This window comes from Mirounga angustirostris, unplaced genomic scaffold (genome assembly GCF_029215605.1).
Source record: "Mirounga angustirostris isolate CCGP_5_RB_7025 unplaced genomic scaffold, mMirAng1.0.hap1 SCAF_6, whole genome shotgun sequence".
Lineage (NCBI taxonomy): Eukaryota > Metazoa > Chordata > Mammalia > Carnivora > Phocidae > Mirounga > Mirounga angustirostris.
This window is the reverse complement of record NW_026991714.1, coordinates 48966439-48991783: the sequence shown is the minus strand read 5'-3', so window position 1 is coordinate 48991783 and position 25345 is coordinate 48966439. Positions and strand designations below refer to the sequence as shown.

At 45.6% G+C, this 25345-nt stretch overlaps 1 protein-coding gene across 7 annotated transcripts in view; it reads right to left on the bottom strand.

Moving 5' to 3' along the window:
- The window catches only part of SEC16B (SEC16 homolog B, endoplasmic reticulum export factor), a 102792-nt gene that overhangs the window by 25911 nt on the left and 51536 nt on the right, over positions 1-25345 (bottom strand). For 6 of the 7 annotated variants that reach the window (XM_064594273.1, XM_064594277.1, XM_064594275.1 and 3 more), the window contains 9 exons: positions 13323-13661; positions 11429-11541; positions 9914-10004; positions 9048-9156; positions 7211-7355; positions 6404-6555; positions 5973-6034; positions 4278-4413; positions 3574-3808 (listed from right to left, as the gene is read on the bottom strand). In XM_064594273.1, coding sequence (XP_064450343.1) covers positions 3574-3808; positions 4278-4413; positions 5973-6034; positions 6404-6555; positions 7211-7355; positions 9048-9156; positions 9914-10004; positions 11429-11541; positions 13323-13603 — 1324 coding nt within the window. In that variant the 5' untranslated portion in view covers positions 13604-13661. Of the gene's footprint in view, positions 1-3573; positions 3809-4277; positions 4414-5972; positions 6035-6403; positions 6556-7210; positions 7356-9047; positions 9157-9913; positions 10012-11428; positions 11542-13322; positions 13662-25345 lie in introns of those variants that run through there. The other variant, XM_054508032.2, reaches the window with a different exon arrangement.

Below are 25345 nucleotides of genomic sequence, written 5' to 3'. Positions count from 1 at the left end.
GAAATTGCAGGTCCCTACTATATAGTGAACAGGGGATGGCTAGCATATGATCCCACTGATTTTCACTGAGTATCATGCCTTGCATTCATTTTAAAATATAACATCACTGGGGCGCCTGGGTGGTTCAGTTGGTTAAGCGCCTGACTTCAACTCAAGTCATGATCTCAAGGTCCTAGGATCAAGCCCCACATCTGGCTCTTCGCTCAGCAGGGAGTCTGCTTGTCCATCTCCCTCCTCCTCTGCCCCCTTCCCCACTTGTGCTCCTCTCTCTCTCAAATAAATAAATAAAATCTTTTAAAGATAAACAAAATATAACATCATATACAAGTAAACAGAGATTAAAAATTCAAATGTAAAGGTGAAGTCACAAAAGTACTTGAACTTTATTTTCATAACTTAATTTTAAAGTAGGAAAGCTTTTTTTAAGATTTTGTTTATTTATTTGAAAGAGAGAGAGAGCACATGAGAGGGGGGAGGGGCAGAGGGAGAAGCAGACTCCCTGCTGAGCAGAGAGCCCGATGCGGGATTCGATCCCGGGACTCCAGGATCATGACCTGAGCTGAAGGCAGTCGCCTAACCAACTGAGCCACCCAGGTGCCCCTAGGAAAGCCTTTCTAAATATCACCCCAAAAAAGTAATTTTGTACAGAAAGTCCTAAAAAAGGAAAGAGCTCCTACAAATCAATAAATGGAGATCAAAAATCAGACAGAAAAAACGTAGAAAATCCATCACAAAAAAATTCACAGATTGAAAGATATTAGACTTCACTTATAATAGGGGAAATGAAAATAACTACACTAAATTATATATACATTTTTTTACCTCTCAGATTGGCACATATTAAAAGCTTGGAAACACACCGAGTTGGTGAGAGTGGGAAAACGGGTACTCTCATGTATTGCTGGTAAAGTAATCGGTGAAACCTCTAAAAAGGCAACTTGTCACTTCCTCAAAATTTCAAGCTATATACCCTTGGACTCAACACTTCTATTTCCAGGAACTATTCTAGAAATCATATGTATATTCTCCCACATGGCAAAATGACTTTCGTTGTCATTGCAGTGTTATTTGTAATAGCAAAAGACTGTTAAATCATCTACATGTCAATCTATCAGGGTTTAGTTAAATTAATTATAATTTATCTTTAGAAATCTGTGCAGCCATAGAAAATAATGAAGAAGGTATTTATATGTTAAAAGGAGCAGGAATCAGGAAAATGTGGCCTGAAGGCCAAATTCAGCCTACGGTCTATTTTTGGTACAGCCCACAAACGAAGGATAACTTTTCACATTTTTAAATGACTGGAGAAAAAAATCAAAAAAAGAATAATACTTCATTACATGTGAAAATTATATATAATTCCAATTTCTATGTCCATAAATAAAACACAGCCACACCCATTCATTTATATATTGTCTGTGGCAGCTTTTACTTGACAATAGCAGAACTGAGCAGTTGCAAATGGCCTGCAAAACCTGCATTTAGTGTCTGGGACGCCTCGCTGGCTCAGTTTGAAGAGCATCTGACTCTTGATTTCGGGGTCAGGAGTTCGAGCCCCACATTGGGTGTAGAGATTACTTAAATCAATAACATTTTATGTATGTGTGTGTATATATATATATATTTATTGTCTGTCCTTTTACAGAAAACAATCCCAATATAGAGTGTTTTCTAAGGTATTTTGTTAAATGAAAAAAAGTGGGGATGCCTGGGTGGCTCAGTCAGTTGAGCGTCTGCCTTCGGCTCAGGTCATGATCCCAGCGTCCTGGGATCGAGTCCCGCATCGGGCTCCCTGCTCTGCAGGGACCCTGCTTCTCCCTCTGCCTCTGCCTCTCTCTCTCTCTCTGTCTCTCATGAATAAATAAATAAAATCTTTAAAAAAAGTGAAGAAATGGTAGATAGAGGGTGCCTGGCTGTAGAGCTTTAGACTCGTGATCTTGGGGTTGTGAGTTCGAGCCCCATGTTGGGTGTAGAGATTACTTAAAACCTTAAAAAAAAAAAGAAAAGAAATGGTATATAGTAAGCTGTTAAAAATGGAGAAAATAATTATGCAGAAAATATCTCTGGATATTTCAGAGATAACAATTCAGTGGCCGAGAGGATGGGGGCATCATTTTCCCCACTATATCCCGTTTAGCTTTTGAGTTTTGAATCATATTGATTCAAATTGATTTCCGTCATATATTCAAATATTTACGTTTCCTTTAAGACTTTTGTAAAATGTGAGGGATGCCTTGGTGGCTCAGTTGGCTAAGTGTCTGCCTTTGGCTCAGGTCATGATCCCAGGGTCCTGGGATCGAGTCCCGCATCGGAATCCCTACTCAGTGGGGAGCCTGGTTCTCCCTCTGCCTGCCTCTTCACCTGTTCGTGCTCTCTCTCTCTTTCTTTTTCTGACAAATAAATAAATAAATAAATCTTTATTTGTGTGAGTTCAACTTCAAAATTAAACAAGGCATAAAAAAATAGGTAAGTATGTGAGGTGATGAATGTTATTAATTAACTCCATGGGGAGGATCCTTTCACAATGTATTTGTAATATTTGTATATCAAATCATCATGTTGTACATGTTAAATATCCTATAATTTTGTCAAATACCTCAATTAAAATTTTTTTGAATAAATAATATAAAGATTAAAATTGTCTAATTTACATATCAAACAATAAACAAGACATCACTTCATCTGTTAAAGTATCCAATATTGGTAGGCAAACGTTAGATATAGCTGGTGGGGACATCATCTGTAAACAAATTTTCTGGAAACTAATTTAGTGTATATGTGAAGAACCTTTTTGTTGTTGTTGTTTTGTTTTTCTTGTTTTCTCTTTGTTTTTATCTTTTTTATTATTATTATGTTATGTTAATCACCATACATTACATCATTAGTTTTTGATTCATTGTTTGTGCACAACACCCAGTGCTCCATGCAGAACGTGCCCTCTTTAATACCCATCACCAGGCTAACCCATCCCCCCCACCCCCCTCCCCTCTAGAACCCTCAGTTTGTTTTTCAGAGTCCATCGTCTCTCATGGTTCTTCTCCCCCTCTGATTTCCCCCCTTCATTCTTCCCCTCCTGCTATATCTTCTTTTTTTTTTTCTTAACATATAATGTATTATTTGTTTCAGAGGTACAGATCTGTGATTCAACACTCTTACACAATTCACAGCACTCACCATAGCCCATACCCCCCCCCCCAGTGTCTATCACCCAGCCATCCCATCTCTCCCACTTTCCACCACTCCAGCAACCCTCAGCTGGTTTCCTGAGATTAAGAATTCCTCATATCAGTGAGGTCATATGATACATGTCTTTCTCTGTGGAGCCCGATGCGGGGCTTGATACAGGGCTCAATCCAGGATGCTGAGATCATGACCTGAGCTGAAGTCAGATGCCTAACCGACTGAGCCACCCAGGCGGCCCAAAAGATGTTATCTTTTAATGATAAGACTATATAATTTTTTTCTTTGTACCTTACTGAACGTCTTAAGTGCCAAAAAATGAATATATATTACTCATATAATTGGGGGTGGGGGTGTGGTTATTTTTTAAAAACCAGCATGGAGGGGCCACACTTGCCTTCTTCCTTCCGTAGTAGAGCAGTTTAGTGAATTTCTCTACGATCTGTGCAGGTGTCTCCACGCTGGGGGGAATCTCCCCGGTGAGCAGGTTCGGGGTCCCTGAGCTCAGCACCGGCCAGTCCTCATCCGTCAGGTTGATGAGGTTGGCCACCGGCGGCTGTCTCTTGTACTTCTCCAGCTTCTTGCAATCTTGCATCAGTAGTTCCGCGATGTCAGACCCCACCATGGACTACAAGGCAAAGAGGGTCAGCCTGAGGGAGAATCCTATTGTCCTTGTGCTCACAGTACCAGCACCAGAGCACCTGCCTTCTCCATGAGGAGGAGGACATGCAAACACAAGACCTTCCTTTCTTGGATTGTTGTATTTCAAACTTCAGCTTCACTCTCAGGTACTTTCTGCCTATCGGGAGCCACAGAGATTACCAGAACTATGCACACTCTTACAGGTGTATTATGTGGTTGGTACAGTGACCCAAGAACTGTACGATAACCCCAGGCCAGTGGAGAAGGGCAGGGAAAAGATTATGGTTAGCAAATGGGGTTGACACCTGAGCAATTTTTCCCCCTGTGGGCCATTCATTGCTTCTTTAACGTTATCTTTTACAATCATGCCATAAGCCGAATCTTCTCTATCCCAGAAAGACTTCAATTTCAATCCAGCCTGCACCTGCCCACCCACCAGAGCGATAATACTTTACCCCGTTCTGCCGACAAAGGAGAACCAACAATTGCCACAGTAGAGCTGAGTCTCTGCTCCTCTCTGTCTCAGATTTTAGGCTCTGAGCTGCTTTGTGCTGGCAAAATGTCATGATGTTCACCTTGTGTACATCTTCCCTATGGAGAGATTTCAGGGAGCAAAGAATGAGGGGCAGACTCTTTCTCTGCACAGGACCACGGGCTCCTTCTGCATTATGAGGATGCCAGCAGAGGGTGGGGGGACTGAGAGAGAAGCCAGATAACCCAGGGCTGGAGTACTGAGTCTGTAGTTTCCTTGTAGAACAGGAAGGGACCTCAGAGATTCTTCGTATACCCTCTCCATTTTACAGATGAAGAAACTGAGGCCCAGGGACTGCATGGGACAGCAAGCAAGAGCACAGACTTTGGAGTCAGACAACCCTGGGTTTAAATCCAGCCTGCCACTTCTCAGCTTATACAAGGTTCTTATCCTGTCTGAACCTCTGCTTTTTCCCCTAAAATAGGGATAATGAGAAAAAAACTACCTCCATATAAAAGGAATTAGGAAATTTTGTAGCATATACTAAGTAATCAATAAATGGGCAAATATTGTTTGGTCAAGGTCATTCAATAATATCAGTCAAATTGGGACCAGCCCCCTAGCGTCCACACACCTAGCTCGGCAATCTACCCCACATCCGTATACCTGTGTGCAGAAATAGATTCGTTGCTCACCTTTACTTGAAGGAACTGTCAAAATACTATGGGCTTGGGGCACCTGGGTGGCTCAGTCGGTTAAGTGTTTGCCTTCAGCTCAGGTCATGATCCCAGGGTTCTGGGATCAAGTCCTGCCTCGGGAATCCCTGCTCAGTGGGGAGTCTGCTTCTCCCTCTGCCTCTTCCCCCACCCGAACCTGGCTTGTGTTCTCTCTCCTGCTCTCTCACTCTCTCTCTCTCAAATAAACAAATAAATTCTTTTAAAAAAATACTATGGGCTTTTCTTGGTGGCAGAAGCTTCAGGATAAGAATAAGTTTATATGGTAGTGATGATATATACAGGGCTTCCCTACACTTAAAGCAGGCACAGTGGTGTTATCTCATTTCCTAAACAGCAAACTGAAGCTCAGAGAGGACTAACTGACCTGTCCGCCATGGGACCTCTAGTTAGTAGGATGCAGGGACCAAGGACCGGGGTCCTCTGACTCCAGCCAGGACTCTCTCCACAGCAAGAGTGTCCTGAATATTTATCAGAAACAGGACTAGGAATTTAAAAGAAGTTCTAGCTCAATCCTGCAGAGGGCAGACGTGCACACTATCCAGAAACTCAACAGGAACCATGCTATTTCTCTCCAGAAAAAAGGCAAGAATTTTTTTCCCACTCTAAACCACTTGTCTGTGATTTCCCAGGCTGTGCTCCACTTTTCTACCAGTACCTATTAAGTTCTCAGAATGCTAAAACCTCCTACCGTGTAGCTCCTGCAAAATAGAACTGTTTTCGATCTTTAATCTTAATTTTTCTCTCGGCCCTTCAACTATCAAATTGCTTGTCAAAATGGCTCAGGCCACATTTGTCTCTATCTTGTTGCACAGAGTATTCTACTCCACGCGGGATAGACATTTTCTTTCAAGGAAGCCAAACAAATCCCCAAAATGCTGATCTGGGCAGGCAGATTTTGTAGGTTCAAAAACCCTCACTTGGCAGCTCTTAAGATAATTTACCTGATTAGGGGTCCTGAGAAAGTCCTCAGCTCCTCTTGTTCCTCGGAGTAATTAAGAATAACCTGGAACGAAAAATCAGATTTGGCGTTTGAGACTATGTCCACCCAAGGCCCCCGTCAGTCAAGTCCAATATCAGAACCCATGGCTGCCGTCCTGGGATGTGGCTCAGTGCCTTGTGGGGGACACAGGAGGACAAAAGTGAGTTCTCCAGTTGCTGAAAGGGAGCCAACAGCATCTGAGGAGAAACATAAATCTAGCCTCACTTCTTTGAGAGAAGATCCCTACCCTTTCCTTCCCAAGACATGCCCCCATCCATGGAGTGCATGGCCCCCTACCCCCCAAGAGCACCCCATTCCCAGACATGCCCAGGCTCAGGCAGAGGGAAACAGAAAGCAGCCTGCCAGCTTCCTGGGACACAGAATCTCGTTTACCTCCATGCTGTGCAGTTCCACAAGGGCTGTTTGTCCATCCCTGGGAGACCTGGGACCCACACACACCAGCTGGCCTCCTGGCCCAAAACTCACTGGCACATGAGGGATGTAGAACTTCATGGGCTCCTTGGGACCAGCTGCCGAGACATCCCCTGACCAACAGACACAGGGGCACCCTGTTAGCATTCCTGCGACTGCTTGTCTTTACCGCAGAAGGACACCACAGACATGCTTCTATCCAAATCCCACCTGGGCCAAGATAAGTAATTAGAAGAAGCATGTGCTCCAAGTCAGAATTAAGCCTCTCAGAATATGTCAGAGTATAAGGTGGGGATTCGATGGTTTGGTCCAAATGGGAAAGCACCAGGCCCAGACTCCCCCTGATGGCGAGAGGCTGGGGACTCTGACTCTCGTGGCCCCCGTACTCATGACCCGTCTCCTACCTCCAAGCAAAACAATCATGCTATGTTTTGTATGCCTGCCATTGCATTACCAAACTGACTCTGGTCTTCACTTTCTGCACCTGTTACATCAAAGTATCTCCGGTGCCTCCTCTCCCAGCCTGACCCTGATGGCTAGAAGCAGGGTTCCCTTCCAAGAATCAGCTCTGATGCAATCTCCAGGACAAGAGAAAAGGTGAGAAATGGAGCCAGAATGGCGCCTCTGCCCAGGAGACCACCACGCGTGGTTGAGGCAGGCAGTGAGCCACTCTTGGAAGGATGGAGGGAGGGTGACTTTCCCAGAGGTTGCCACCCGGCCCTCTTCTCATCAGACTTCACCCATTCCTTAGGTCACCTCAGTACCCACCGGCCTGAACTGGACTCCAAGCTGCTGGTGCCCTGGGCTCATACATCTCAGACGCATCGCCGATGTACTGGCTGAGCTCGTAGGCGCTGGAGCTGAGACCAGATTCGTGCTGCTGCAGAAGGTTGGACTCGTCGGCCAGTGGTGGCTGGAAGTTACCGGTAATGAAAACACAGGGGAAGACCCAAAAGCGCTTTCAGAGAGATGGTCCTACCCACATGTTCCTTCAAAGCAGCAAAATCAAAACTTTCAAATAAATACATCAAATGTGGATGTGTCGCAAGGAAAAGAAGTGCTCGTTTAATCAACAGGTGTTTGTGAAAAAAATGAACGATGGCCTAGTGGAAAGGGTGTAGGCCCTGAGGCCAGGGGACCTGAATTCAAATCCTAGCTTTGTTGGGCGGGGCACATGGCTGGCTCAGTCGGTAGAGCATGTGACTCTTGATCTTGGGGTTGTGGGTTCGAGCCTCACAGTGGGTGTAGAGATTACTTAAAAATAAAATAAATAAATCTTCAGATCCCAGCTTTTTCAACACCTGCTGTGACCTTAGATGAATGACTTAGGCTGTCTGAGCTCAGCACCCTCATCTGTAATATAATCATATCTGCCCTGTAGAGTTCAAGTACTTCCTCAGTCATTCATTCACCAGCTACTGAATGAGCACCTGCTATGCTCCAGGCTCTGCGCTTTCCCCGGGGATACAGGTGTACAAGAAATTCATGGAACTTACAACCCAGGAGGATAAAAAAAATAGATGCAAAAGCCCTTTGCACACTGTAAAGGGCTGTTCTTGTGTGTGGCTGTTGTTCCTGTCGGCATATATTGCACAGTGTGTGCCCTGCCCTGTTGAGCATTAGGTTTACAGAAGAAAATGTTCTCAAAAGCAAACAGATCTCAGGGCGCCTGGGTGGCTCAGTCAGTTAAGCGTCTGCCTTTGGCTCAGGTCACGATCCCGGGGCTTCTCCCTCTCCCTCTGCCCCTCCCCCTGCTCATGCTCTCTCTCTCTCTTCTCTCTGTCTCAAATAAATAAATAAAATCTTAAAAAAAAAAAGCAGACAGATTGCATCATGGAAACAAAATTAATATAAGACTGTCAAAAATCAAGAGCTTGTCTCTGCAGTATCTTTGCCACTTTCCCATAAATCTAAAATTATTCTAAAATTAAGTTTAGGGGCGCCTGGGTGGCTCAGTCATTAAGCGTCTGCCTTCAGCTCAGGTCATGATCCCTGGGTCCTGGGATCGAGCCCCACATTGGGCTCCCTGCTCAGCGGGAGGCCTGCTTCTCCCTCTCCCACTCCCCCTCCTTGTGTTCCCTCTCTTGCTGTGTCTCTCTCTGTCAAATAAATAAATCTTTAAAAAATAAAATAAAATAAATAAAATTAAAAGTTTATTTTTAAAAATTTAAGAACTCCATTTTGTGGCCCCACTGGTATACCCAGTTCTAAGAGTCCAGACAGGTTGCAAGCTCTGCTTTTCAGAACTGAATTAAAAGATTCTAGCAACACCCCGCTTCCCAGGTAAACCAAATTGCCCATCCCCTGGGGTACTGGCAAGTCTCTCCTCTTGCCCCGCAGCTCGCAGCGACTTGGGTGACATTTCCTGCTCCAGTCAATTTGACAAAAATGCAAAAGGGCCAGATCGGGGCCCCAGACCCATAAGATTGAAACAGGGCGGCAGGAAAAGGTGGAGGTCTGAGGGGAGGCTCTGCAAAGAGGGGAGGATGGGACTCCTCAGACTGCTGGCCGCTGGACAACCCCCTCCCAAAGGCCCCGCCCTGCCACTGATTCAGTGTCGGTTGTGACTGTCACAGCCCACAGCCCCCACATCACTTCAGATTACCTTATTCTTCTGGGTTCCAGGTGGCAGCCTCTCCGGAACTAGGTCCTCAGGCCGCTCCTGTCCAGTGTTAGAAGCAGCGCTGTCTTTATAAGGGTTCTGACTCTTGGATCTGCAGCAAAATGACGGCAGCAGGTAAGGGGGGTCCTGGGTAAGCTAGCAAACCTGAGCTGCTCTCCACGGAGGCCCTTGGGCTGCAAAGTGTGGGCAGCATCAGGCTGTCCTGAGTGCCACAGGGAAAAGGGCTGTCCTCCCTTTGCTCCCCTGATCTATGAATACGAGAAAAACAGGAGCTCGTGGGTTCCACAGTGCAGTTACTAGAAGTCACCCCAAACCCTGTGGAAAGGGGCTGGTCCCTACAGCCAGTCATCCTGGACTGACTTAAATCAGAGCAGCTGGGTTGGCGAGTTGGGCAGACAAGGTAAAGGCACTAGGCCTAAGGTCATCGGGGCAGGTGCTTGTGCAAAAGGCTCTTTTCTGCCCACCTTACCCCAGGGCACATCCCATTCTCGGGGCACAGGAGTGGGCAGAGGAGAAATGCCCCAGCTTCGGCCAGGACCCAATTCCGACAACTTCTGCAAGGGCACCTCTGCTCTGAGGCCAACATAGAATTAAGGCCCTCCTGTGGGGTGGACCTCAAGTAACCTCACCAGGACTCAGATGACCCCACGTTTGGGAGCCGCCTGTCAAAGTTAAGACTCCACTGAAAGCTGGCCTGGGTCACCCTGGGCTACTCCACATCCCTATGGCCAGAACAGAAGCAGACAGGGTTCTGAAGATAGAGACAAGCACCAGACGCCATAAGACTTGCCTCACATAGCCTGAGTTTGGCCGCACCATGTTGAGCTGGCCTCCCCTTTCACACTTACAGAGGACTCTGGTTGTCGTGATGCCACTCACTGCGGTACTTCTGATCTCGGTGATCTTCCTGCCAGATATAGGGACTCTCTCCCCTTGGCACTGCACCCTCAGAGAAAACAAAAATGAAGGCAGGTCACTTCCTACTCCTAAAAGATCAGGCCTCCCAGCCTCGAGCTGTGAAGCTGAGTTACTGGAGCACCATAGGTATGAAAACGTATTTGCCAAATTGGATACGCTAGAGAAGTGAGAGCTAATGATGGAGGCCAACAAGACACCTCTCAGTCCTCCCTGAACCAATGAGCATGGCTCAATACAATTGTATAAGCATGGAGATCGTGTGTGTGTGTGTGTGTGTGTGTGTGTTCAGTGTTGAAACAGATTTCCCTTGGCTGGCAGGTCAGAAGCTGCCAACAGCACATCCCTAGAACCTTAGTATCAGTAATGGGTATAAATTCCTGTTGGTGCATATCTGCCACCCTCAAGGTCGATGATGGTCAGACTCATCACAGCCCAGCCACACTGGACAACCGCATTGCTAAGAACTGATTTCACTAGTTAAAAATAGAGCTACCCTATGACCCAGCAATTGCATTACCGGGTATTTACCCCAAAGATACAGATGTAGTGAAACGAAGGGGCACCTGCACCCCAGTGTTCATAGCAGCAATGTCCACAATAGCCAAACTGTGGAAGGAGCCAAGATGTCCATTGACAGATGAATGGATTATGAAGATGTGGTTCATATATACAATGAAATATTACTCAGCCAACAGAAAGGATGAATACCTACCGTTTACATCGACATGGATGGAACTGGAAGGGGTTATGTTAAGCAAAGTAAGTCAATCAGAGAAAGAAAATTATCATATGGTTTCACTTATATGTGGAATATAAGAAATAGTGCAGAGAATGAAAGGGGAAGTGAAGGAAAACTGAATGGGAAGAAATCAGAGAGGGAGACAAACCATGAGAGACTCTTGACTCTGGGAAACAAACTGAGGGTTTCGGAGGGGAGGTAGGTAGGGGGATGGGGTAACTGGGTGATGGGCATTAAGGATGGCACGTGATGTGAGAAGCACTGGGTGTTATATGCAACTGATGAATTATTGAACACTACATCTAAAACTAATGATGTACTCTATGTTGGCTAATTGAATTTAAATTTAAAAAGAAGAAATGACTTCACTGTTACTTGGTCAGAGACTATAATCTTGGCTATAGGAGGAGCAGAAGAAAAAATGGGGTTGAAGTGTGAACTATCCATAATCCTGGTAACGTAATGGTAGGTTCAGTACTATCACCGACACGTACAAGAAAAATGGCTCCTTTCAGTCTCTTCTCAAGACATCTAGCAGTAGTGTCTTTGCTGTGACCTGTTGTGGCCTCATCTGGCCAAGAAAGAAGCAGATGAGGACAGGGGCTCTACCTCAGCGGAGCGGGATAGCCAAGGTGAGGCTCTGAGCAGGCCCTGCCTACCAGATCAGCTGTACCATCCCAAAGGCTCCGTGGAGATTATTCCATACCTCTTTCTTCCTGCAGCTGCTGCGGGTGTCCATGGTAGTAATAATTTCCATAAGCATATTCTTCCCTTAGGGTTGAAGAATGATAGCTCCGATACAGATCCTCCATGCCTGGCCTAAAATACCGCAAAGAAGGCCAGCCAGTCAAGGATGAGATGGTAAAGAGAAACCAGTGGAGGACTGGACAACTTCACAGGACAAAACTGTGACCTCAGTCTAGAACCCGCTTTAAAACCACAGTTAATTCTAGATCCTATAAACAGAAGATGCAGAATCAGAGCAGAAGTAGGGCCTTTGTTTCAGAACAAGGTTGGGATTTTTATAGCAAAACCATAGCCAAGTGTCTCACTCTCCTTCCCCGTGATTCCTCCTACTCTTCAAATACATCCAACAATACACGATGTTATCTTAGAAAACCCTGCCCTGATTTTTTAAAAGATTTTATTTATTTATTTATTTATTTATTTATTTATTTATTTGAGAGAGAGAGAGAGAGCAAAAGAGTGAGCAGGGGGAGGAGCAGAGGGAGATGGAGAAGCAGACTCTGTGCTGATCACGGAGCCCGATGCAGGGCTTGATCTCACAACTCCAAGACCACGCCCTGAGCCGAAATCAGGAGTAGGATGCTCAACTGACTGAGCTGAGCCATCCAGGCGCCCCTACCCTGCCCTGATGTTATCTTAGAATGCCCCTTCCTCAGATGACTGTGTAGGTACCCGATACACCACTGTAATTCCCACGCATATTACATACAGATGGAAACGAGATGAAGAAGTCACATTGGACTCTCTTAAATCTGATTGCCTTTATTGCCTCTGCCCTTAACATACTTTCCTTTGAGAATTCAATACAAAAAGATTGGGGAGGGGCGCGTGGGTGGCTCAGTCGTTAAGCGTCTGCCTTCGGCTCAGGTCATGGTCCCAGGGTCCTGGGATCGAGCCCCGCATCGGGCTCCCTGCTCAGTGGGAAGCCTGCTTCTCCCTCTCCCACTCCCCCTGCTTGTATTCCCTCTCTCGCTGTGTCTCTCTCTGTCAAATAAATAAATAAAATCTGTAAAATATATATATATATTAAAAAAAAAAGATTGGGGAAAGGAATATCATGCTGTTAGTCTTTTTATCAATTACTAATTCTTTAGTATTTAATAGGAGCAAATGCTTTCCAGTAACTGTCATTATTTCAACCCTAAATCTGTAGGCAGGTGAATATCCCACCTGGAAAAGCCAAAGTGGAACACAGATGGCTTCAAATATTCCATAAAATATTAAATCTTCTGCTGTCAATTAGAATTCGGGAGTAGGAATTCCAGATTCTCCTAGAATCACCTCACTGATACCTCTTCGTTCTGAACTGGGAGCCTGCAACCCTAGACCTGCTTTCTCTGAGGTTGATTTCATTTTCTAAAATGTTCCATGCATTCGTCCAATACATATGTGTTCTGTGTGTCTATCACACCCTAAGTTCTGTTCTAGGCACAGGGTCTCTTCTTGGTTCTGGTGGTGTCAACGCTCACAATGCTAAGAACTTTTTATAGGAATTTCTAGGACAAACTTTTCCGAAATCTACAAATATTACCTTTTGCAATCCCAGAGTAAGAGGGGCTCATCTGCTGCCTTGAATCCACCATTCTTTCTACCCTCTGCCCGGGCCCCAACACCCAGTCACATTGTCATAGCCTCTTCAAGAAGCCCCACGAGGGGACATAGAGGAGAGAAATACTATTTTCCGTCACATAACTCCAATGCGGGAGAGGAAAGTGTTTGGCGAAGTCAATGTAATCGGGTAGAGGAGGAAATAAAAGAAAAAGAGCAGGAATAAAAAGAAAAGGAAGAAGGAAAGGAATAGTCTATTCAGAAGCACTTAGGAGTTGGGTGAATTCCAAGCTCTAGAACCATACCTTGAATACAACTGACTGGGATAACCACCTTCATAATAGTCAACCCTGGACACAGGCTGATGATGCCTTTCCCCAGGCCTGGACACATAACAGGGCTGCTGGTGGTCTGTCCTGGGGTCCTGCTGTGACGGGGGGCTCCCGTGGTACCTCTCTCCATTGTGCCAAGAGTGAGGAACGGGCCGATGAATTCCATCTCTCCGAAGCCCTCGGCTTGGATCCTTTGCTGGTGCTGTGGGCCTCCCCCATGGCTGCCGTGGCCACTGGGGAGCCCAAAATTCCATCCCTGACCCTCAGAATTACTCTCGTGTTTTTAATCGGTTGTGTAGTTATTTTCTCTTCCTGCAGACGAAAAAATAAAATAAAAAGGTCACCATTTTAGGCTTATATCCAAACGTGATGACTGATTAGGTTTTGCGAAAAAAGCACCTACGGTCCTCAAATCTTTTATCTAAAACAAAACACACAGATACTAATATAGAGATATCTGGGAAAAAATGTCAAGCAGATACATGAAATAACAGGCTAGACAATTATACTGGTGTTGCATTAAAAATTAAAAAATATATTTGGAGTGGGGCGCCTGGGTGGCTCAGTTGGTTAAGCGACTGCCTTCGGCTCAGGTCATGATCCTGGAGTCCCTGGATCGAGTCCCTGGATCGAGTCCCTGGATCGAGTCCCTGGATCGAGTCCCGCATCGGGCTCCCTGCTCGGCAGGGGGTCTGCTTCTCCCTCTGACCCTCCCGACCCTCCCCCCTCTCATGTGCTCTCTCTCTCAGTCTCTCTCTCTCAAATAAATAAATAAAATCTTTTTTTAAAAAAAAATATACATATATATATATTTGGAGCAACAATAGATGTGGGAGGCAGGGGAGACAGAGAACAAACAGAGATAAAGCTCTAAAACACTATCAAAGTATTCTAATTAAATACGTGTTTGTTCATTTATCCCACCAGCAATTATTCCTTCAACAATTACTGCGGAGGCCCTCGGCTCTCAGAGAAACAGGTGAGCTGAGAGCTTAGCCAGAGTTTAAATCTTAACTCTGCCACTTATTCACTAATTTTTTCAAGCCTCAGTTTCCTTGAGAAATAGAATGGGGACCAGAAGGACTGGCTTTGCAGGGATATTGTCAGAGTCGGTGATAACTTATGAAAAGCGCCCAACACACTGCCTGGTATATGGTAATTGTTGGTTGTAACAGTAGTTGATGTTATCAGAGCTAAGATTAGGGCAGTATGAATGGAGGAAGACATTTCCTAAACAAAAAGAAGCTTAAATTGACCTCAAGAGACATCTTTTCTGAATCCTTAACCTCTTAGAAGAACAAGGCTCTATAATGTGGCCCTGGCTGCCCCTCCTCCAAGGGAATCAAGTTTGGGATTGCTCTCATGACCCGCTAGCCAGCCATATCTCCATGATCTTCCCGGCTGGAAATTTTTAAATCTGGAAGTCTCCCAGCATCAAATTAATTTTCCCCACTTATTCTTCAACATGAGAAATAGCTCTGAAGACATATCGTCTTCCAAGTTCCTCTGCTCCATATCACAGAGGGGCACCTACTGCCAGTTGCCTTCAGAGGGAAAACTTGGGGATTCTCCTACCTCAGGAGAATATATTAGCTCAGTCAGACCCCATGTTTTTTCTCTCTTGGGAACTGTTTTAGGTTGAAAGATTCTGATCAAATACAGTTAACTTGCTCTCACTCCTGAAACTCCCAGTCTAACATAAAAAAAATTGTATCAGAACAAAAGGTCAAAGGGTATATGTTGATATCAAGATATCACTGTGCTTGAATGCCACGGGGCCAGGGTCCACAGCTATGAAGCTATGAGCCAAAGCTGTAAGCAGAACATAGGAGAAGAGAAGTGCCTTCCACCTCAAGATCAATTACAGCTCAGAAAAACTTGTACCTTCCTTCCTGTGTCAGCCCCCTCCCTTGAAAATAGCCAGGTGCATTACAAGCCTTTTCCAGCGAATCCCAGCAAAAGCCAAATGCCCCAACACAGTGAAAGGGCACATGGGTCTTTCCTGAAGGTCCGTGGAACTTAATACCATTTGGACGCAAGTAAGCTCAACAAGAAGAAAGGCTCTTTTGCCTTGTCCCCAGATATTTTCACTAGACAGCCCTTCTTCAGTCTCAAAGGCACAATACCCGATCCCTTGGCTGAAATCACATCATTCTGTTGCTGACATATCAACTCCCATAGGTTAGGCCTCAGGTTATTAAGGACCCCAAATGAAAAGCACCCACGATTCTCAAAGTGGAGACCTCGCATCTACGGTGACAAGCCACATTTTTGCATTCACGTAAGTGACCCTCCCAGGCCCCAGCAAGGGTGAAATTGCTTTTCCTAATCTGACAGTACAGCACAGCCAAGAGAAAGGGAGCAAGGGGGCTAGCGTCCCCACACACCTGCTGGGTGGCTTCCCCCCTTCCTCCAGCGCCGCTTCCTCCAGCACTCTCCAGGCCCAAGAGCGTCTCTCTCCTCTTGGGGAATGTCAAAGTCCAGGTGCCACATCTACTGAGACTTACCTGGCCTTCAGATCTCCAGCCCGTCAGGTGCCTGTTGCAACCGCCCAGCCTCCACGGAGCTGATTCACTAGGGCGAAGTCCAGCCCCACTACTTTAGTCTGGGACAGGCCTGACCTGGCGCATTTGCTCAGAACCCCGCCGGAGGCTGGTGCATCTATTTGCCCGGTCATGGGCTGAGCCCTTGTCGCTGGCATCCAAATCCCAGAGCAAACAAGGAACAGAGACAGCAGGGAGAGGAAATGCAGAAAGCCTGAGGCAGCCTGGCCTGGGGAGAAGCGCACCACCTGTGGGGTGTTGACTCACGGCCACTGCGGGTTCTAGTGCTCAACCTCGGAGTCCGCTTCCTTCTCTCTCAAAGATGAATAAGAGGGGCGCCTGGGTGGCTCAGTCAGTTAAACGTCTGCTTTTGGCTCAGGTCTTTGTCTCAGGGTCCTGGGATGGAGCTTTGTATCAGGCTCCCTGCTCAGCAGGGAGTCTGCTTCTCCCCCTTCCGTTGCCCCTCCCCCGCATGATCTCTCTCTCTCTCTCTCAAATAAATAAATAAAATCTTTTAAAAAGTAAAATAAAAAAGGAGTAACAGTACTTAGCTTCTGAGAGTCATTATGAGGATTGGATGTTAGTAAATTGGCACATGATATAGAAATACATATGCTCTATAAATAAGTAGGATGCTTTTCCTTTCAAAAAAGATGAGCTAATTCCACTGGTGGAGGCAGGCAGAGCCCTCACTGCTGGGTGGTAACCACCTGGTTTGTCTGGTTCGGGGTTTTCTCATTCGTGTTTCTCTCTGTTGGGTTCTGGTTGTGGCAGCAGATGGGAGGCAAATGCCCGATATTGCACTGAAGGCACTGAGAAGTTTTCTATTACAAAAAGAAAATCATCGTTTGCATTTTAAAAATGCATTTCTTCAGGCAAACATAGAGAAGCTTATGTCCACTTTTGAATCACTGTTTTAAAATTCAGCAAATCATCGTGTTAAACACCTTAAGCTCGCATAATGTTATATTTCAATTATATCTCAATAAAGGTGGGGGGAAAATAAATAGAATTCAGAATTTGCTCTAAAAGGGCCCAAATCACACATTCTTTCAACAAACACTTCCTGAGGGCCTATTACCTGCCAGGACTTGAGACAGGTAACTATGAAAGACACAGTCCTTGACTTCAAAAAGCAGAAACAAGTTAACCTCTCATGTTGCTACTAGTTCAGGGAAGACCAGCTTGGGTGGGTCTCATGGTCAGAGAAGGTAACATACCTAAACTATAAGACTTTGTCTCAGACCCCCAGCTGACTCCTAGGGCCTGGCAGCTGGGTGTAGAATTCTCTGACCGCAGGAATGGTTTCTTACTCCACTGGTAAGCCATTGGCTTCTTTAATCCTCCTGAGAAGAGGTACTAGAGAAGGACACACACATTAGCAGCAGGAATCAGAAGAGGGCTGATTATGACCCAGACCCAGGTATCCAATTATGTTTTCCAGTATATCACAATAATATTCCTGAAAATCTGATGTAACTCTTCTGGCTTATGACATGGTGCTGGTCCTGCCCTGAGCACCAGCTAGCTACAATCCTGGAATGTTAACTCTGGGCGGGACCTTGAGGTTATTCTAGTGACTTCACTTTGTTGATGATAAAACTAAGATCCTGAGAAGTGAAGTGATTTACCCAAGACCGCAAAGCTAACTGGCTCAGTCAGGATTACGGTGGTATGCTGGAGTTACCTTGCGCCGGGCTTCCAAGAGCCGATTTAAGAACATTCAGGAATGGTGTGAGCCAGTAGTTAAACTACCGCTAATCTGGAATCCACCATGGTGGGAGAATTTACACAGAAACTCCCAAATGCTACAAAGCCAGGTTGTTGTTGTTGATTTCAGAGGGCCAGTTTAGCAGCATACTGAGGACACCCCAAAGTCCTCCTTCCTGATTCAGTGTTCTTCCAACTACAGAATTATCATTCTGTTACTAGCTTTCATTGCACATCTCTCGTTTAAATATCTAGCCCAGTTATTCCAAATGCTGTTTTTGTGACATCCCAAAGCATCTCTAATTATCTCAAGAGTTATTATGAAACTCTTCAAACACTCACCAACCAAAATTAATTTTAATTAGCTTTAATTATTTCATACTGACATATGGCATACAACAGTTATATGGGTCATGGAATGAAATAAATAGTGGTGGAATCTCACCACTTCAAAGGTTTGGGATTTATCAATCTCTGCCTTTCCCAGCCCCACATACCTACAGTTACTAAATCTTTTAACCTAGCAGCTCATTTCCTCCTGGTTTCTAACCAAATCTTCCCAGCTTGACAGTACATTAGCAGCTTGTCCCCACCAGGAGGTGGGCTAAAATTAGTCCCGTCACCCCAAGTCCTGGTGGCAATGCCCTTGCATGATCCCATAGGTTTCCTCATGCTGGAACAGCTACAGTTTTCACATTATCCCCTTCCCCAGGTGTCCTGTCCTTATGTCTGACTCCTGCTCTTCATTCTAACTATCCACTGGAATTGGAACCCGGGCCGCTTGCTAATTGATGTGAATTTCCTTTCCCAATCTCTGTTCCCCTTTCCAAATGCCAGGCCACTGATGAAAGTCTTGCTTCACATAGGAGTAACTACCCTGATTTGACACCTGTCTAACAAAAGTATCATCGCTGCTAGTAACGCTGTTAATCTCTCCCCACCGGACTAGTGCTGATAGATGTGAATAGATGACTGCTTACTCTTGCAAGGGACAACCCACCAGCTGAGACGTGCCCCAGGCTTGACCCCATTCCTTTACTAAAAATAAAAATTTAGAAAACAGACTGAGAGGTCCTATGTCAATAAGTTAACAGCAATTATTTGTCTGGGTCACGGGATTGTGGATGATTTTATTTTTCTCTTCTTCCTTGTCCATATTTCCTAGCTCTTCCGCAATAAACATGTTATTTTTAAAGAAAAAAAATCAACTGACATTATTTTTAATCAGTATTCAAGCCAAAAGTGTCATTGTCATGTCAGCAACGATTATGCACCCATATGCAACAATTATGCTAAAATGGGGCAGTAACTCCCCAAAGTGTCCAAGATTGCTTAACTGTGCTCAGCCTGCTCTTCTGGAAAGAAGATTCCAGAAGTCATTCATTCACTAAACAGATGTTTATTAAACATCCACTATATGCCCAGCATTGTCATATGCATAGGAGATAAAGATAAATAAGGTATAATCCCTGCCCTGTAGAAGCTTTCAGTCCAGTGGAGCAGTAGACATTCAGACATGGAGAAGAGGGGAGAAATAATATATATATACACACAGGCTGTGTGTGTGTGTGTGTGTGTAACATACGTACATATATATGTATTTTTGTTTATAAAACAGAATTGACATGAAATGATACTCTGTTGAATGCAGAAAATTAAGAAAGAGAAATGGAAAACAATGCCAAGTTTCCAGGCTGTCGAGAGGGGACCATGCTGCCTTTGTGGGGGGGGTGGGAATAATAATCTTGGAAGAGGAGCCACTTTGGCGGGGGAGATACCTCCTGTGTTGGATTTGCTAACTGAGGGGTCTGTGGGCAGCGGTAAGAGTGGTCAAGAAGTAGTAGACGCTGGGCGCCTGGGTGGCTCAGATGGTTAAGCGTCTGCCTTCGGCTCAGGTCATGATCCCAGGGTCCTGGGATCGAGTCCCGCATCGGGCTTCCCGCTCCTTGGGAGCCTGCTTCTCCCTCTGTTTCTCTCTGTCTCTCATGAATAAATAAATAAAATCTTTAAAAAAAAAAAAAAAGAAGAAGTAGACGCTAAGAATCTAGAGCTCAAGACAAAGGTCTGAGGAGGGAAACAGGGTGACTGAAGCCACAGGCATGGGTAGCGTTGCCTAAAAAATGCTGGGAATTAGAAGACAGGTCCCAGTGAGGAACGCTGACATCTAAGAGCTGGATACAGAAGAGGAGCCCATGAAGGAGAACAGGGAGGGGCCGGGAAGATAGGCAGAGAGCCAGGGGTGGATAGTGTCTTGGGAGCCAGGGGAGCTGATGGCTCCTAAAACAGGAGCGTGCTCAGTAACACCAAACTTCTGGAAATGTTGAGAAAGGCAACCAGCGGGAAGTGTTCTCCACATCAGTGGATTCAGCAACCAGGAGATTTGATGATCATAACCTGACCAAACGATGGCCAAGGGAGTGAGGAATTCAGCACAGAAGTCACTTATGCAGGGCGCCTGGGTGGCTCAGTTGATTAAGCGACTGCCTTCGGCTCAGGTCATGATCCTGGAGTCCCAGGATCGAGTCCCGCATCGGGCTCCCTGCTCGGCGGGGGGTCTGCTTCTCCCTCTGCCCTCTTCCCTCTCGTGCTCTCTGTCTCTCATTCTCTCTCAAATAAATAAATAAATAAAATCTTGAAAAAAAAAAAAAAGAAGAAGAAGTCACTTATGCAGAGAATGGAAGGTAAGGAAAAGGAGACTGCTGGGAAAGTCCCTCCATCTAGAAGCCTGGGTGTGAAGAACAGGGGCAATCGCTGGGGCTGCTACGGGACGCTCAGTTTGGAAGAACCAGGCTAGTGTGGACAAGACGAAAGAGAGTTCCATGCTGATGCCCATGGAGATACAGAAAAGAAACAGTTACAGAAGGAGTAAATCCCCAAAGAGGCTGGTTATATGGGATGCGGAGTATAGGAGCAAAAAGTGAACCCAGCTAAGAGGAAGGACACCTCTTCTTTAAGAAAGGGATAGGGAGGTGGAGCTGAGCACAGATGGGCACCAGCTATGGAGAATTCTCCGTGGAATAAACTGCCAAGTTCCACTGGCTAGAGATTGGGGAGCATTTGGTAAGGGACTTGATAATGAGGGTTTGGATCAGCCTGCGTGGAAGGTGGGAATGGGCTTTCTCACGAACGTGTGCTCAGAGGAACAAGCGGGTTGGAAATGCAGCTGTTACCGGAGACCTAGATGAACTTGAAGCTCCACGGGCAGCCTGCCCAGCTGCGCTTCGTTCCACGCTACACCCGCCCACCATGCACAGCACGGTGCCTGACATGCGACACAGGCTCAGCAAAGATTTCATTTATAGATGAGCGGACACCTCGCACTGACAGCAGCAGTCTAACCGTCTGATTCTAGCCAGTAGTTTTCACTTCCTGAGCATAGAACCAAACTTTGACATGGAGTTTCTAGAGAAAGGAAAAGAAAATGTTGAGGCAGTAAGTTCAGGGGACTGACCAGAGAGTGGCTAAAGGGATGGCATGTGGAGACGAGACAGAAACAGATGCAAATTATCTGCACACCTTGTTAAACTGAGGTCCCTACATATATCTAAGAGACATGCTCCAAGGGGATGGTGGGGGGGGAAGAACATTAAATCACAATTAAAAAAACAAACAAACAAACAAACCTCTTAGTCACAGTGGGCATGACTGGATAACATCCACACCTGCATTTCCAACCACGTTTGAGCAAGCATCGCCTTTCTCTGACTCGAAGAATGAGTCAAGGGGTGAAGGTTTAGGGCAGAGCAGCCTCTTGACTCCAGCAAAGCCACCACTAGGAGCCAGCCTTGGAGATCTGGGGCTCATGGGCTCGGCCAGTCATTGGCCACCAAGGCTTTGACCCCTTCCTCCAGGCAAGCCGGGTGCCGGGCAAGAAGCAGAGCATGTGTGCCAGTCAGCAGTTCCAGTTAACAGGGAGAAGTGTGCCAGGAAAACATGGTCTGAGGGCCAGAGACAATTAGGCTGGGACAGGCACCATCAGCCACCTGCCAACCCTGGGACTGTGGCTCTGAGAAGTGGACGTTTGGGCACAGAGTAGATTTCCTCCAGGACCGAGGAACACTGTGTATGCACAGTCCTTTAAATGCCACCTACCTGGCTGCCTGCAAGCCCGCCCTCCCTGCATCCTACTTCTTAGCTCTTGGCAGAAGCACATCACTCAAGAAAAAGAATGACTCCATTCTTCCCTAGCAGACCCGGGCTGGCAGAGGTGGCCCACCTTCCCCTCACTTTACCACCCCCCATTTTATGAGTGGGTGGCATCTAGATGCTGCTGTGACTTCTGACCTCACATCAAGTGCCAACGGGCTGAGGTGACTCACACAGCCACCGCACAACATAAAGGGCTGTCATATCCTCAGAGCATTCTCTGAGCCAGCGAGGCTGATAGGACATAAATTCCTCAGAGGAGCAGGACAACTTATCCCAGCGGCCCCAGAATAAGCCTGCCTCGGAGTGAATCTCAGCTCCCGCTTCACGATCTGCTGGCTGAGTGAACTGGCAAGTTACTCTGCGTCTCCTTGTCGTCATCTGTAAGATGGGGACAAGAAGAGAAGTGACCTCACAGCGTTATTATAAGGGTCTAATTAGATTAACACTTCCAAAGTGTTTGAGGTATAGTAAATGCTCAATAGCTGTTAACTGTTATTTCCGTGGAAAAGCTATAAAGTGCCTAGGAACTGTGTGTGCCCAAGTCATCAGGAAGGGATTAATTGAGTATCCATTATTGCTGGGAAATCCACAGGTTCTTAATCCAGTGCTCGCCCACCCCCCACTGAGCCAGGAGATCAGGGGAAATTATGTCAAATACTACATAGGACAAAAAGAATGGATTAAGGTAGGGGCCCCTGGGTGGCTCAGTCGTTAAGTGTCCGCCTTCGGCTCAGGTCATGATCCCGGGGTCCTGGGATCGAGCCCCGCGTCAGGCTCCCTGCTGGGCGGGAAGCTTCTCCCTCTCCCACTCCCCCTGCTTAAGTTCCCTCTCTCCCTGTGCCTCTCTCTGTCAAATAAATAAATAAAATCTTAAAAAAAAAAAGAATGGATTAAGGTAAGATCATCAGAATTAGAAACTCCGACAAAGTACAGCCCAGTGTTTCTCACACCAAAGTACCTGCAGCCCCAGGAAGGATGTGCAGGATGCCACAGAATAGGCACCAGTTTTAATGTATAAGCAATTTTTAAATGTATTTTAATTTTAAACAAATGCAAATATGGTATTATTGAGTATTAAGGAATACAATTCAAATCTGCATTAATTTTTTACTATGAAGCATGAGACTTCAAAGAAATTTCATACTTGCAATGGGACAAATAGACACCCACATGCACTCACACATTCACACCCACGTACCCTGCACCCCCCAGATCACTCCTGCCATTTGCTAGAAATGTGTAAGAGACTCATTCTGAACAAGAGCAAACATTCAGACACCTAACTGATGAGCTGGAAAGAATCTCTAGAAAGCATCCATCCCTGCAGGTGAAGCAATATCTAAGCCAGGGAGAATCAGGCGAAGTCCTCACTCACATTCAGCTCTTCGCATCTGCAGACCCCTGGCATTCCAAGCTCCCCTGCTGGACTCAGATTCTCTGTTGCATAAAACACCAGAGAGACCCAGGAGCCCAGGGACTCTCTCTCAGTTTACCTGGGGCAGGATGTGTTGTCTCTCCAGTGAAGGTGGGTCCTCAGGCTCCTTACAGAAACATGCCCCAATATTTTAGAGTCAAGATGCCCTTCCTGGGGCTCCTGGGTGGCTCAGATGGTTAAGCATCTGCCTTCGGCTCAGGCCATGATCCCAGGGTCCTGGGATTGAGCCCCGCATCGGGCTCCTGACTCAGCGAGGAGCCCGCTTCTCCCTCTCCCTCTGCCTCTCCCACTGCTCATGTTCTCATTCTCTGTATCTCTCTGTCTCAAATGAATAAATAAAATCTTAAAAGAAAAAAAAAAAGATGCCCTTCCTGTCTAACACACGTGTGACTCAAACTCTCGTTTAACTCTTTGAATAGGCGAAAGCAGCCATTATGGCCCTCAGCAGCCTTCTCCTTCCCATCACGTTGATATTTCCTTATAAAATGTCCTTCCCTCAATCATTTTGAGTAGCAAAGGCCCAGGGGAAAGAAAATAGGAATTGAAATTTGGATTTCGTTTTAATTATGCCATTTCCCAGCCATGTGTCACTCAATATCTAGGAGACCCAGTTTCCTCATCTTTAAAATGACATGAAATCTAGAAAGTACCCCCACAGGGCTGTAATGTGGGTGAAATGAAATGATACAAGGACAAACACCAAGGTGCCTGTTAAATGGGGGAAGTGGGTTTTCAAAAAATCTTTGCCTTTCCTCTTTTAGGTTCCTTACATTCTGTTAAAGGTGTGACAAGCTAAACTGCATGCACAGCTCATGAGTATGGTGCCGAACAGCGGTTAAGAGCTCAGGCTTGGCAGTCAGAATTGGATTTGAGTCCCAATATCTCTATGACTAGCTGGGAGACTTCAAGCCAGTTAGTTAGCCTCTCAGGCTAAGCATCCTCATGTGTTAAATGATAGTATAATAACAGATATCTTCACAAGGTTGTTGTAGGATAAGTGAGATAATGTACTGTTCATAGGTGCTCGATTAATAGTTGAATAAATCCATGCATGACCTAGGAAAATCTCTTAGCATAGCACCTACATGTAGCAAGTGTTCGACAAATGCTTGTTGTGAACGTTGCTATTTAAAAGAGCACAGCAGTAGAATTAGCTTCTGGGCTGTTCAGGTATTTGTTCTTACTGAGCATTCATCATTGCAGTTCATATCTAGTTTTTATCCTAGCTGTCCCTTATTATTGGCTTAGAATCTAATCTGAGGTTACTGGTTTCCGTTTTTATTCTGCCCTCTCTCTCATCATAATTATCCATTACATTCATAGCTTGTCTTCCCCATCTATGCCCATCCTTGGCTCATTGTTTTCATTACCCAGTGGTAATGAAAGTTCGTCAATTTAGGGACAATAAAAGCAAGACCAGAAAGGGTAAGAGATTTCACCAAATTCACACAGTGTCAGTATGTCATCAAGTGGAGGAAAAATCAACCACAGGACTTCCAGTCAAAGCTTTGTTCATGGAGCACTGGGTGGCTCAGTTGGTGAAGTGACTGCCTTCGGCTCAGGTCATGATCCTGGAGTCCCAGGATCGAGTCCCGCATGGGGCTCCCTGCTCGGCAGGGAGTCTGCTTCTCCCTCTGACCCTCCTCCCTCCCATGCTCTCTCTCTATCGTTCTCTCTCTCTCAAATAAATAAATAAAAATCTTTAAAAAGAAAAAAAGCTTTGTTCAGAAAAGCATACTTGTTAGGAATAGCCATGTGGCACATTTAATGCAAAAAATGCAATTATTTAGAAAGCTATTCCATGAGAATACAATAATTACAATCTTCAAAGCTATCAGTCAGTGTAAATAGGTTCATTCAACCCGAGATATATATATATATGTGTATATATGCATATATATAATCATAAAAATAAGAACACAGATTAATTTCTGTATTTTCTCCTTGTCCCCTTTTTGGTCAATAAAGGTGCACAATCCTTTGCTGGTTCTCCTCCTCTGCCCACTGTTCCATGGACAGAAATGGCCTATGCCTGTACACACACGGATTTTAGTGGCATTCACATCCCTGTTCTCTCAGTTTGGAATAAGTAGTCACTTATTCAAAGATCCCCAGGAGCGCTGTTCTAATGCTGAATTTAGCACATCAGGGCAACTTCC